The sequence below is a fragment of the Nelusetta ayraudi genome, unplaced genomic scaffold (assembly GCF_046127955.1).
Source record: "Nelusetta ayraudi isolate G7.1 ecotype Tasmania unplaced genomic scaffold, CSIRO-AGI_Nayr_v1 ptg000130l, whole genome shotgun sequence".
Taxonomy (NCBI): domain Eukaryota; kingdom Metazoa; phylum Chordata; class Actinopteri; order Tetraodontiformes; family Monacanthidae; genus Nelusetta; species Nelusetta ayraudi.
The window spans coordinates 766,711-780,567 of record NW_027466180.1 but is presented as its reverse complement, the minus strand read 5'-3'; the positions used below and the strand labels follow the sequence as shown (position 1 = coordinate 780,567).

Sequence of the window (13,857 nt, the reverse complement as noted above, 5' to 3'; positions counted from 1 at the left end):
TGCCGTTACTGCTGCCGCTGCTCTGTGCCGCTTGGACATGGGAACCATCTCTGTTAGCTGTTTAGCTTAGCGGCTGTACGAGGCCGCAAAATCCCTTCAGCAAACAACACAACAACGACTTTTCTCCCCGAACAAACAAATAAAAAAAAAATTATGTAAATGTGCTAGAAGGAGGGTGGGGTGGGAGGGGGGGGCTTCCGGGATTCCCAGATTTAAATGGGGGTAAATAGAATGTAGATGCAGAAAGAACAGTTATGAACAGGTTTTTTTTTTGTTTGTTTTTTTTTTTTTTAAAAAAAGGTCCCCGAGCGTCATGGTTTCAAAGGTCAGCACTGAATCGTCCTCCATTCCATCTACTTCAACTGTCCATATAGATGTAAACATTAGTTTTTTTCCTTTCTTACTCTATAAATATTTTATCTTATTTATTTATAAATATATTTTTTGTTCTGGATTTGATGCTGTAATTTTCCCTGATGTGGGATAAATAAAGGCATTCTATTCTATTCTATTCCACGTTAAACTGTTAATGATATAAAATGTCATACTCGTCCAGTTCCTCTTCCTCGTTGTGAGCCTTGTCGGCGTACAGGTACTTGCTCATGTCCACTGGCCGCACCCCCTTTCTCGGCCGGGCCTTGGGGGGCTCAGGGTCTGGATGGGGGTCCAGGTCCTGGTCCAGGTCCTGGTCCAGGTCCTGCTCCTGGTACTGGTCCTGGTCAGCCTCGTCGAAGGGGTTGCCGGGGGCCGGCTGGCCCTGGGGCTCGTCGTTGGGCTCGCTGAAGGGGTTGGAGGAGTGGTGATGGTGGGAGGAGTCGTTGAGCTGCCTTGGCACCGGCTGGGCAGGGGGCTCTGATGGGGGGAGAGGGGACAATTCTGCTTGTAGCCACAGAAATGACACTCACTAACATGAACTAGTGACTCACTGACGTACCCTCCTCATCGGGATCACCAAACGGATTGAGGTTGTTGGCGTGGACGTCGTGGTCGTGGTTGTCGAGCTCCTCGAACGGATTGGTGCAGGCGGCTGGAGCTGCTTCCTGGTCCTCGTCCTCCAGAAAATTCAACTTGTTGATCAGCTCTGCAGCCCGCAGGGTCCGTAAAGAAAACACAAAGAGTTATGCGAGAGAATAAAACACCAAAAAATTGTTTCCCGGGGACATCCACCACACAGAAATGCTGACGTATGCACTATGGGAGTGAACCAAAAGGTCGTCAAAGAGGCTGGGTGGAGCTCTGAGCTGCTGCTGCTGCTGCTCCACTACACCTCACGGAGAGCAGAGCATTCTGGGAAAATGCTTTTGTCTGCAGTGGAATACGGGCTAGAAAGATCAAGAACCAGCCGCTCTACCATCATCATCCTCACTCGAGTTCAATTACACGTTGCTGCTGCTGCTACTGCAGCTTTTACTGCTGCTGCTGCTGCTGCAGCTGTTGCTGCTGCTTGCTTGAAGACTCCTGAGCGCGTAAAAGGTAAGATATCAGGAAACGTCGCAAAAACTGCACAAAAGTGCAAAGTATCTGGAATACCAATTAATATCAAATAAGAAATATTAATAAGAAAAATATATAATTTTGATATTATTTTGACGGCTTGGTTCACTACCAACTGCAACTGTTTAAGTGAAGGGGAAAAGCCACAGGGTAAAAACAACAACAATTAAAAAACAAAACAAAAACAAGGAATGGCAACCAAAAAGGGCGTAACACCAACACATTATTTACGACACCATGTACAGCACATCACCACGAGGGGCTGAGATAAATTGGACCAAAAGCATGTTCACAATGCGAACGTTAACAAGGACGGCGGGCGAGGAAAAAAAAAAAAGAAGGCGGGGGGTGGGGGGAGGTAGCCAGGGAAGGACGGATTAAGAAAAATAAATGTATGGAAAAGAAAATTGTGACCATGAATGGTTGCGGAGAGGAGACAATGTTCACGAGCTGATAGGAGTCAGGAACATGGGGGGGGGGAGGGTGGTAGAGGTGAAAAAAGACCTTGGGAGGAAGCGGCAGGCTTAGCGGCTGCTTTGCGCGCTCGCTTAAGGACGCCAGCAACACCACCGCCACCACCACCTTCATCACCATCATCATCATCATCATCATCATCATCATCCGTGTGTAAGCAGCTGAGGGCATTCAACTGGTTTACTATCTCTGTAAACAACAGAGCCATACGGGGAGGGAGGGGGGAGAAAGAGCAGTGAGCAAGGCCACCCGTTGACAACACACACACACACACACACACACACACACACACACACACACACACACACACACACACACACACACACACACACACACACACACACACTTTGCATTCACACAGACACGCACAAGTGAACAAAATACAAACACGCTTATTCACAGAAATCAAAACATCTCAATACACATTTAAAAAAAAAGGCATAATTTTTCAAAATGTGCAAAACACAAATTCTTCTTTCACGCTATTTTTGAATAGCATCCGCAAAGTAACGGAGGGATGCGCGCGTGCGTCTTGCAGGCTTGCGCACGGCAGGCTGGCCAAGTATTTGCACGGCTGATAAGTGGGAAGTTCTGGCAGCGCGGCCGAGGCTGTGATTCGCAGCAGACACGCTGCACAAGCATGGCTGTAGGCGCCCGATGCATATACATATAAATGGGACAAAGGGAGCGGGGAAGGGGGGAGGAGAGGGAGGAGGAAGAAGAGGAGGAGGAGGGAGAGAAAGCATGAAGCTTAACACGCAGAGATTGCACTTTGAAAAAGTTGGATTAAGCAAAGCAGGAAGCGACGGGGGTCCATACATTAGACCTCCGGATGCTTCCGCTACACGACACGCGTGTCGGGGCGGCGGGCTGGTCTCGGCCCACCAACATGTGAGGAGGGGGAGGAGTAGGAGGAAGAGGAGGAGGAGGAGGGGCAGGGAGCAGCGAAGGAGGGGCAAAAAGTGTTGCTGAAGAATCACAGATTTGTGTTTTTCCCTTTTTTTTTTTTAATACACAGAATCAGGGAAACACGTCCACAGATTAATCATCATCATCATCATCATCATCATCTTCATCATGCATTAATTATGACGTAGTGATGAGAGAGAAATGAGAATATGTGAATGTGATTGTATGTGTATGCATATGTGTATGTGTATTTACACGTGTATATGGATGTGTGTATGTACATGTACAGTATATGTATAGATGGTATATGAATATATAGGTAGATGCCTAGGTATATAGGTAGGTGCATTTATGTATGTGTGCATGGTTTTATGAGATTATATGAACATATGTGTATATATATAACTATGTGTGTGTGTGTGTGTGCATATGGCAGAGGTGAAGGTTATGCGCGCCGGGTCATCGGGAACGCAAACAATCTGAGACTTGACGTTTGGAAACACAACATTCTGGCACTGGAAACGTTGTTTCCCGTCGGCGTGTCTCACCCGTGATTTTGGCAGCCTTCTCCTCCTGGTTGACCTTGTTCTCCTCGTCCTCCTCGTTCTCCTCCTCAAAGTCGTCCAGGTTGCCGATGTCGGCCTGCTTCATGCTCATCAGGCTGGCCAGACTTTGCATGTCCTCGTCGCTTGGGCGGGAAAGAGAGAGACGCGGTTTGTTTTTTTCCCACACAAACGTAACACAACAACGCAATCGCGTGGCGACAAGGCCGGAGCGACACGGTGCAGCAACCGCTTGATGGGGACAAATTGGAGAGGGAGCTCGATCACACAAGGAGAAATAAAAGCTCCTGCAACTGTTTCTTGTGTAGCCACTGCTTTCCAACCCCACCACCACTCTATTAACACATGCATCTCATTTCTTAAGTATTCCTCCTATTTCATGTGGTCTGGCTGGTGGACACCCCCTCCTCCACCCGCACCCACTCTCAGCCACTAGATACCACCACTCCATTAGAATCAGTGGAGGCCGGCCGCTCTGTTCTTTGTGTTTGGTGTTTCCCAGCCCGGGAGACTCATTTGAACTGCCGTGATTGAGTTTGTTTGTGCGGGTTGACATCGTTCCCCGAGGGGTTAACAAGGGTCACGAGGCATCGACCCCACACCCGTGCCGACAACAAAGGCCTTGTTGCTGCCGCGGCAGCTCCAGTGTGCGTTGTTGTGCGTCTGCCTTTGAAACCAACGGCGCTGGCCGCTGCTCGTCTAATGAGAAGGAATAACAAATGTCAGGGGGGGTTGGACTTACGTGGCCTTCCCCTCGCGCAGGAAGATGCAGGAGAGGGAGAACTGCAGCGTGGCCGACACCACCTTCTTGGACAGCGGCTTGAACTTGAGCTTGACGTCCGTCTGCGTAGGCATGGGGCTGGCGTACTGCTTCATGTTGATGCTGCTGGTGGCCAAGGCCTTCCGCCGGCCCGAGGGAGACTCCTGCGTCAGCGGCAGGGGGAAAGGAAGACGAGCGGAGGGTTGAGGGCGTTGTCACAAGAAGCAAGGCGAGCAAACAGAAAAAATATATTCAATAAAATCACTTTTCCATTTTTGAAGAAGAAGAAGAATCCAAAACCACAAAGCATTTTTCTGTCTTTTCGGTAGGCTGTAAACACGGGGCTAAAAATGCTGTTTTCGATGGTGAGCTGTAGAGCATTTTTTTTTTTTTGGGACTGCCGCTCCACTGAATGGAGAATCAATCCTTTGGCTGAGCGTCACTGTCGATTTCTCCTCGCCATCCCTAATGACAGAATCAGAGCAACAATACAGATATTGTACATTGCACCAGTCATTTGGTTTCTTCAGATAAGACACAAATCTGTGTGTCAATCCTCCTCCACACACACACACACACACACACACACACACACACACACACACACACACACACACACACACACACACACACACACACACAAGCGCACACACGCACACACGCACACACACAGAGGGTTCTGCCGTAGAATCACTCACTCCTGGTATTCCCTGATCACAGGCTCAGTTTTCCTCGACTTTATTCCAGAGATCTGCTCTCGGCCAGGGAGCAGCGGATAAAATTGGAGTTTGGGAATATGCCACAAACCGTGTGATAAGCGCGGCGATGGCAGAACGCGAGCACACACAAACACACACACACACACACACACACACACACACACACACACACACACAGGCAGGCGCCTCCACCAGAGGCCAGTGTGTGACAGATGAGAGCAGAGGGGCAGCAGGCGCGTGGCTGACGGCTCCGTACCGAACAGGGACCAGTCGGGGACACTCGCAGCCTTTTGTCTGCAGCCTCCCTCCAACACACGCTTGGGATGGGTTTGTTTTCTCTTCCTGCCCAGTCAGTGGCTGGCGGCGGGAGCAGCACGCTGTCAGCCAACAGCCGCCTGATTCACCTCCTCGCTGAGATGATACTAACTGCGTTTCCATTCCCCCCCTAGAATTGCGCAAAACCTAAATATTGCAATAAAAATCTGGTCATGAAAACACCTAAACTTTGAAGAAAAAAAAAACCCTCTGGAATATCTCTAAAAGGTTTTGACGCTCTCATGAGGTTGGTTTTCAGACGTATCCCTGTAGAGGTATATCGCAAAAGTGTCATGGAAACACTTTTTTCACATTTACATGTCAGCGAACGTGATGTACGGGGTCACGTGACCACTTCACTTCAAGTGAAAATGGCACCTTGGTAGAGAGGGTCGCGAATTGATGATCGAAGGGTTGGCGGTTCAAATGTTTGAAGTGTCCTTGGGCAAGACACTGAACCCTAAACGGCTCCCAAATGGAGCTGGCAGCGCCTTGCATGGCAGCAGCCACCCATTGGTGTATGAGTGCGTGAGTGAATGGGTGAATGAGAGGCCATTGTGAAGCGCTTTGGGATACCGTGAAGGTGCTTGAAGGCGCTGTATAAGCGCAGTCCATTTACTATTTACCATTTTCTGTTGTGCAGTCGCCTCTGTTTGCCACACAGATCCTGGGAGCGGAAAAAAAAAAATGTACGAAATGTTGACCGATTTCATGACTCATTTGCATGACAGAGGGACTGATGTAATAATTGCGTGCCGTGTCTGGATTGGACGGTGTCCCTCCACTGGTGCACGCGCCGCTCTTGTTGGGCAGTGGGGGGGGGGGGGGGGGTAGGCTGGCTCGAAATCCCATTTCACTTTCTCTCTCTTTCTCGTCGTCGGGGCTTTATTTGGTTGCAGGGATGAAGTGAGAGCGGCACAGCAAACACACCACGCCGCTTTCTCATAGCGCAGACACATGGCGCGGGCTTGTCTCGGCGGTGGATCGAGCCCTCGGGATGCACATCCTCTCGTGCGCACAATGCCCAACAAAGCGGAGCAGCCGGCTCTCTTTCTACACAAGGCCCGGCTTCCAGAGCACATATACATATACACGTAGGCCGCGGCGTGTGCAGGAGATAAAGCGATAGACGCTCTTTACTACAACTGCCTGTTTCCTGATGTCTTTACACCCCCGAAAAACGGTGTGTGCACGCACACACGCACAAGCAGGCAACATCTCACAGGCTTTGGCTCCGTGGGGAAAACTCAATCTCAGTCTTATCGCTGAGGACTGAGGGTATTCACACACACACACACACACACACACACACACACACACACACACACACACACACACACACACACACAGAGTCAATATCAGCATCAGGTAATATGCAGGGATGCTATGTGAGCTTTAAACTGGGTCAGTCAGAAAACACATAAGGTAATAATGAGGTATGTAAAAAAAAAAAAAAAAAAAAAAGACCCTAACTACCTATTGAAAGCACAAAAAGCATTCTGTCCAATCAAAAAAAAAAATAACAGTAATAATTTTATATTTTGGGTTGACAATTTTTATATACTAGCAGATGAAATTTTTATTTAATTTAAGGTATCTCTTCTTTTTTTCTTCCCTTAATTGACTAATTCTGGTTTAATTTGTCAATGTTGTGCACGTAAACACACACACACACACACACACACACACACACACACACACACACACTCACACACACACACACACACACACACACACACACACACACTGTCTGAGCGGACACACCTGACCGACACTGATCATTTTTACATGTTTACGGATGAAATTTTGATTTAATTCAAGGTATCTCTTCTTTTTTCCCTTCCTTAATCGGCATCAAAAACGAATGCTGGCACTCAGGAACAAAACGAGATCAATACAGAAATCTGTTTTTTTTTTTCTTAACCCAAAACACACACAGAAAGAAACTCAGTCTGGTCAGATAAAAATGATTGGAATTGTTTTCTCAACTCTCCCACTTTGAAACATTTTCAGACCTGTCTTTCCATCTCTCCGTTTCCAGCAAATAACCCACCCAACCCACAGTGCACACACACATCTCATGGAGGCCTCAAATCGCTCCCATCTTGCTCCATCTCGCTCTCCCCCGTCGCTCTCTTATCTCCTTGGCCGACGCCAATGATTAAATAAAAGAGCAACAGAAGAAGAAACTGGGTGACTGACTGACGAGCGAGGCCACTTGACATTTGGCGCTGACATTTGAGCTTTGTCTCTTTAAAAAAAACGAAAAAACCAACACACCGACAAAATCATCAGCCCCGCCGCCAACATCCGCAACTTGTTCAAAGAGCAGCTCCGTCAAGAGGTGGAGGAGGAGGAGGATGCAGGAAGAGGAAGGAGGAGAAGAAAAAAACTCACTTTCTCTCTTCCTCCTCTTATCTCAATGCAGATTACAACCTCGCCATTATACTAAGCTAATAGCGCATGTAGATGCCTTATGAATGAATTTGCCAAATGCTTCAAACATTTAAGAAGAGGGGATTTAGCGAATGAAGAGGATGAGGTGTGTGTGTGTGTGTGTGTGTGTGTGTGTGTGTGTGTGGGGGGGGGGGGGTACTTGAGGTTATGCAAATATTCCGGCGCACAAGCGAAATAACAGCTTCGACAGACGCGAGTACAACAAACAATGGAAATCAGCGACCCCCCCCCCTACACCACCACGATGCGGCTTGTCAATCAATGCGCGTGTCTCTGAGGGAGAATGAGAGACAAGGTAAGAGGGTGAATTAGGGATTAGGGAGACTGGGATAAGGTGGCAATGTGCAAAAATGAAAGGGAAGGACAATGCGCAAGTTTAATTTACGACAAAAGCGGATATCAATATGCCTCCACTTTGTAACCCGGAGAATGACTAACCGCTGCGTGCGTGCGTGCACAGAGGGCAAGAAAGGAAGCGATTGAATGCGGCGTGAGGGGAAAAAAAGCGGCGATGGCTGTATGCTGCCCCCTAGTTGTATTCCAGCAAAACTGCAGCGCGTCATAAAATGCCAACGGTGAATTTTTTTTTTTTTTTGACTCGCAGGTCCGCGCTGTTAAACGCAAATCGGACGTGCAAACAAACAAACAAACTTAAAGGTGCAAATTGAATGTGCGTAACAGTAAAACTGCAGCAGGAATGGTCGGCGTTCACTCCTTCCAAAGTGCCTAATTGCCGGCCCGGCACGCCCCTCTCCTCTCCTCTCCTCTCTGCCGGTGCCAGCTGCTGCTGGATCGATCCACAGATGCTCCCCTGGTGGGGGGGCAGGGGTCAGGGCAGGAGGGGTGCCTGGGGGTCCTGCTGAATCCTCTGTGCCCCAAAATGCCAACGGGACAGGCCGTAAGGAAGCGGGCGTAAAGATCTTTTTGTCACCGAGAGAGAGATGGATTAATTAGTCTGAGTGCTAAAAAAAAAAAAAAAAAACAAAAAGAAAGAGAGAAAAAAAAAAACTGGCTTCTTTTGTACGGACCTGTTTTTGAGTTGCCCACGACAAACACTCGCACACACAAATTAACTAATGGCTCTTTTTTTTTTTTTTTTTTTTTTTAAACACAAGGTCAGTGTCTCATATTGATCCGAACATGAGGATTTTAATAATCTGAAACCCTGCAACACCTTCAAACCTTCCACACTTCCTGAAAAACCTAAAAAGAAAAGTACCAGTGAAGCCCAATTCTTGATAACTTCTCCTGAACGTGAGCTGGAGACTGGGCGAGTGCGGTAATGCTTGATGAAGATGATTAGTGAGAAAAACACAACAGCTCTTTTGTGACGTGAGCTGCAACGGGAAAAAACGATGAACTGGGTGATTCCACCTCAAGCAGATGATTATCGGAGTAAATCCTGCTGCCACAAAACAAGAGGATCCAGTTCAGGTGCGACAGGAGGACAAGGGGAAGACAAGCCGAGGTCATCCAAGGATAAACCGGTGCACACTTGGTAAAGTGACTGACATCACACTGAGCCCCTGTAACCTCGTTCTAGCAGTCGGTTAAAAATGATGATTCTACTTACATTCTACGGCCAGCTCACTGACCAGTGAAAATGGCGCGTTATGTTTGGATGGAGGAGGGGATGGAATATTTTTTTTTTTACGAGTAATCAAAGAGAAAAATATAGCAACCATTCTTGACAGCAAGCAACTGAAACAGCTGCACCAAAACAGAAAATGTTTCGTAGCTCCATCCTCCTCAAAGTGGCGTCTCGCTGGAAGAGATTTGACGAGAATTACGGCTCATGCGCTTCAATTTAATCGCAATTGTACTTAGTCTAAAGTTTAGAAATATCGCTTTTATTTTGAGCAAAACTGTCATGGAAACGCAGCTTGTGTGGACGGTGCAATCAGCGGGTTCGGGCTCAGTTCAGCCAGCAGAAGAACCCGAGGTGGCTCCCATTAGCCCTTCACGTCGCAGCAGCACCCAAAACCAGGCGTCTCTATCTGAATTCAGCAGTCAGCACATCGGCGGTGGCGGTGGTGGTGGTGGTGGGTGGGTGGGTGCAGTGGGGGAGGGGATGGTTTAGGGAGTGGGGGGTGGGGGGGGCAGCCATGCTATTCCTCTTGCCTCAAGGTCACAGTTATTGGAAATGGAGACATCCAATGTGCTCACATCTCTCTTTGAATCCGCGCACAATGGCGCCGTTCCTCTGTGTCAATTTGGTTTTCCCCCTGATAACTGATAAGGACGGCGGCGGCGGCGGCGCTGCCTTTTTACATAGCACCTATGAATACTGCACTATGGGCGTTACACACACACACACACACACACACACACACACACACACACACACACACACACACACACACACACACACGCAAAGATTAAGACCAATTTATTCATCTGCTACTATTATACGCAAGGATTTATTTTCCTCCCTCTAAGCGATGTGTCTGTGTGTATTTTCTAAAGGCAACAATGGACATAAAAAGCGTGTGAGCGCTATCTCCGCCCTTCGATGAATTGCAATAACAATGGGCCTAATAATGGGATGAACTGTGAGCATCATGGAACTATGACAACAGATATATATATATATATATATATATATATATACATATATATACATATATATATATGTATATATATATACACACACAGACACACTGCAGGAGGTGATCTGAAGCCAAACTTTTCGTGTCAAACTTCAACAAACTGTTATAAATAAAATGTGCCCGTTTCCAAAGGGGTGTTTTCATTGTTCTCTCCAGCTGTAACACGGCCAGAGAGGCAATATGTCAGATTGCAGTTCACACTGTTCACCTCGACGTTCTATGTCGGCGTGATCAAAGTAAGCGCGCCACGAGTTGTGCGCATGCCAACGCGATGTTGCGCTGCTCTCCTCCTCCCGCCGCGCTATTGGCAATCACAAAGCGCTTTCGTTTTTTTTTTTTTTGTTTTCTGCCGCCACTGCGGAAGGTCGACATCGGCACGTCTATGTCAGCATTTCTCAACTGGCGGGTCGCGACCTATAAGTGGGTCAAGGAGCTGTTTTGATTGGGTTGCGGCATCGTGGGCAGTTTCCCATTTTTTTAAAAAGGATTTTAAAATATAAATATTTAGCGAGAAAATGTTGCCCATTTAGTTTGCAGGGCAAACAATTCAATTCAACAATTTAAATTTATCGTTTGAGCTGCTGCCATCAGGCAATAAGGTACATCTATTCTACTTCACTCTAGAAAGTGGGCTAGCGGTTTTATTTTTGTGGAATAAATTTGTGTCACCACTTCATGATAAGGAAAAACGTGGCTCCTGAGACTCCACTGGTCTATATATAATTATCGTATGCACTATTTGATGTACGGCCTCTGCGACTGTGAGGTTTGGCCGACCTCCTGCGTCTCAACGCACGGCGAGGCCGACAAAGGACAAGAGGCAGAGAAGAGCCATCAGCCACAACAAGGGAGGGATTAGCCCCGTTGTGTTTTTTTAAGTAAGGAGGGCAGATTACTGCACACTGAGCGCCATAGTTTTGGCTGAATATACTTCTGAACGGCGCGGCGGCAGCAGCAGACAGTCCCCTTTTTGTGTTCATCACTCATGGAACTGGATAGGGGACAGACGACGGTGCCAAGTGCCAGAAACAAACTGGATCACCGCAGGGCCGCGTCGGGGACAAAAGGCGGGCGGATTTAGCCGCGACGAACAAAAGAACAACAACAAACAAACTGGAGATCAAAATTTCACAACTGGGTACAAAGTTGACAATGATCTGGTTGGTGGTGGTGACCTCAAAACGCTCAGCTATGTTCTTTGGAATAGCAGTCAACTAAAGCGAGTGATGAAAAAATAAATAAATGCTGATTTTTAAGCCGTTTCACAGACTAAACAGCAGCCGGCACGATGCAGATAAATTGGACTGTTGTCAGAAAATCAGGCCACAACATGAAGAGAAAATCATGTCATTGAGGGACAACGACAGATGCAAAAGGTGATCACAGGTACAATTTCAATGGAAAAAAAATAAAATCACTTTTATTTTTAAGTAAATCAATAAATAGATAAATAAATAAGTTGTGTCCCTAAAAGTCCCATTTTCACATAGTAATCAACTTTGCGTTACTCCGTCCTTTACACTTTGTAAGGAGCAAAATGCTTAGATGGACACCAGGCAATATCTTATTTTCTCTTTTCCCCCCTTCATTTCTCCTCTCCCCCAAACCTGCCTCCCCCACCCTCTCTCCAACCTTATCAGTGAGTCCAGGGTGCCCTCCTCTCTTCCACTCACTTGCTCCTTTTTTTTATTTGGGTGGCCCTCGGTCTCTCCGCCCTGCAACACACACTCAGACCCGGAGCGTGCACTTCACACGGTGGGGCTAATGACAAAATAAATTACCAGCAGGCAAAAGGCCTGGCTCTGCACTTCCTGCCGGTGGAGGCAGGAGGGAACGTGGGGGGTTGCAGGGAGTAGGAGGAGGTGGCGGTCAAGAAATGGAAAGAGAGACGGGTGGAGGAGACAAAAAAAATGAAAGACAGAAGTGGACAGCAGGCCTGACGGAGGGAAAATGGAGGGCTGGAGGATAGAGGGGGGAGGGGGAGGGAGGTCAGATGGACGGAGGAGGAAGAGAGCTGAAAGGGAAAGGAAATGGGAGATATGGACGGGATTATAGCCAGAGTTCATCCCTGGTGTATGAAGTGCCTGCTCATCACTTTCCACCCACCATTTCGCCATCTATGGCCATCATAAGGCCTCCAAATGGCCAATAACAGCGCCACACACACACACACACACACACACACACACACACACACACACACACACACACACACACACACACACACACACACACACACACACACACAGCCAGTGCCACCTACAGTTGCTGTATCTGGGATTGATTACCCTGCCTGCACGAGGCAGCAGTTCAGTTTATCAGGACTGCAGATTAAATGTGGCAGCAATTGTCGGTGGAGGTTTTCTGTGCATGTTCAGCAAAAAAAAATAAAAATCAGTGTCCAACTTTACCACTGAACACATGAAAGATGGCAAAATCCATCTATTCTCTCTCTATATATACCCATGACAGGAGATTCTGTACAGCTATATTCTTAAAAAAAATCAAGACAAAACTAAACGTTAAACTCTTGCCTCTTTGTCACAAACGGTTGGACCGACGCATAACAGCAAGAAAGTCTCGAAAGTTGCCTTCAGGTCCCCAGACCCCAATCATTTCACTTCCCATCATGCCTCTGTAACTCACATGATCTATTTGGCCAATCAGAACGAGCTGAGACACAGCAGCACATACGACGTTGTGACGAATAAACTCTTATCCGATGATTTTTTTGGCCTTTATCAGTTTATTTTTGCTATGAATCGCGTTTCAGGTCACGGTCGTCGTATTGCGGTCTATGGAAAAAAGGCTTTTTGGGCCCATGGGATTATTTTGCTGCAGTACCTCGAGTGGCCACAGGGAGAGAAAAAAAATTGGCACTCCACCATATTGCCAGTCCAGTATCCAGTTCTTATAATAGATCCATGGTTGCTTCACGCAGGAATTTCTTTACTTCCTGCAGTACATTGCCACATATCGCAATAATTGCAAGAGTACCATTCATTTTTTTGCATCATACATGTTAATGAATGGCACAGCACAGTAGGGGGGAAAAAAAATCAATAAATAGCAGCGACATTCAGGTTAAAATGCCCAAGAAAGTTGAGATCAAATGGATGAGAAAAAAACCCACTGGTGCCCACTGAAATTCTCACTTTAAAGACGTGTTTGTTTTCCATGTTTTGGGGCCTGGAGATCTGACGGCGCTATGATAGCGGCCCTAATCCAGAGTAAAGCTGATTTGCGTAATGGGTAGAGGGGAGGCGGCGTGGCGAAGATGGCCCGCGACAAGAAACAATTGCCCCGAGTGAGAGGCTGCCGCTCTCCTAGCCTGCTCCATGACAAAGGTGTACTCTCCATGCTAAGTGACAAATCTGGGGAGACAAAGAGCATTAGCAGGGCGATGCTCTGCTCCGCTGCCTCCGATTGTGGCCAACTGAAAGAGAATCTAATGTGGATTTTAAAAAGAGGAGAGGGAGAGATTAGAATGAAAGAGAAACAATGAACACCTTCTACCAAGGGGGAATTAGTGGAGGGATTGGATAAGGAGCTGCTGG

At 47.3% G+C, this 13,857-nt stretch overlaps 1 protein-coding gene across 5 annotated transcripts in view; it reads right to left on the bottom strand.

Annotated features, from left to right (window-relative positions):
* ehbp1 (EH domain binding protein 1) overlaps positions 1-13,857 on the bottom strand; it is a 112,456-nt gene that overhangs the window by 81,544 nt on the left and 17,055 nt on the right. For 4 of the 5 annotated variants that reach the window (XM_076050783.1, XM_076050779.1, XM_076050785.1 and 1 more), the window contains exons 6-10: positions 4,183-4,364; positions 3,426-3,565; positions 1,999-2,157; positions 935-1,081; positions 549-852 (exon numbers count right to left, since the gene is read on the bottom strand). In XM_076050783.1, the coding sequence (XP_075906898.1) occupies positions 549-852; positions 935-1,081; positions 1,999-2,157; positions 3,426-3,565; positions 4,183-4,364 (932 nt within the window). The remainder of the gene's footprint in view (positions 1-548; positions 853-934; positions 1,082-1,998; positions 2,158-3,425; positions 3,566-4,182; positions 4,365-13,857) is intronic. The other variant, XM_076050784.1, reaches the window with a different exon arrangement.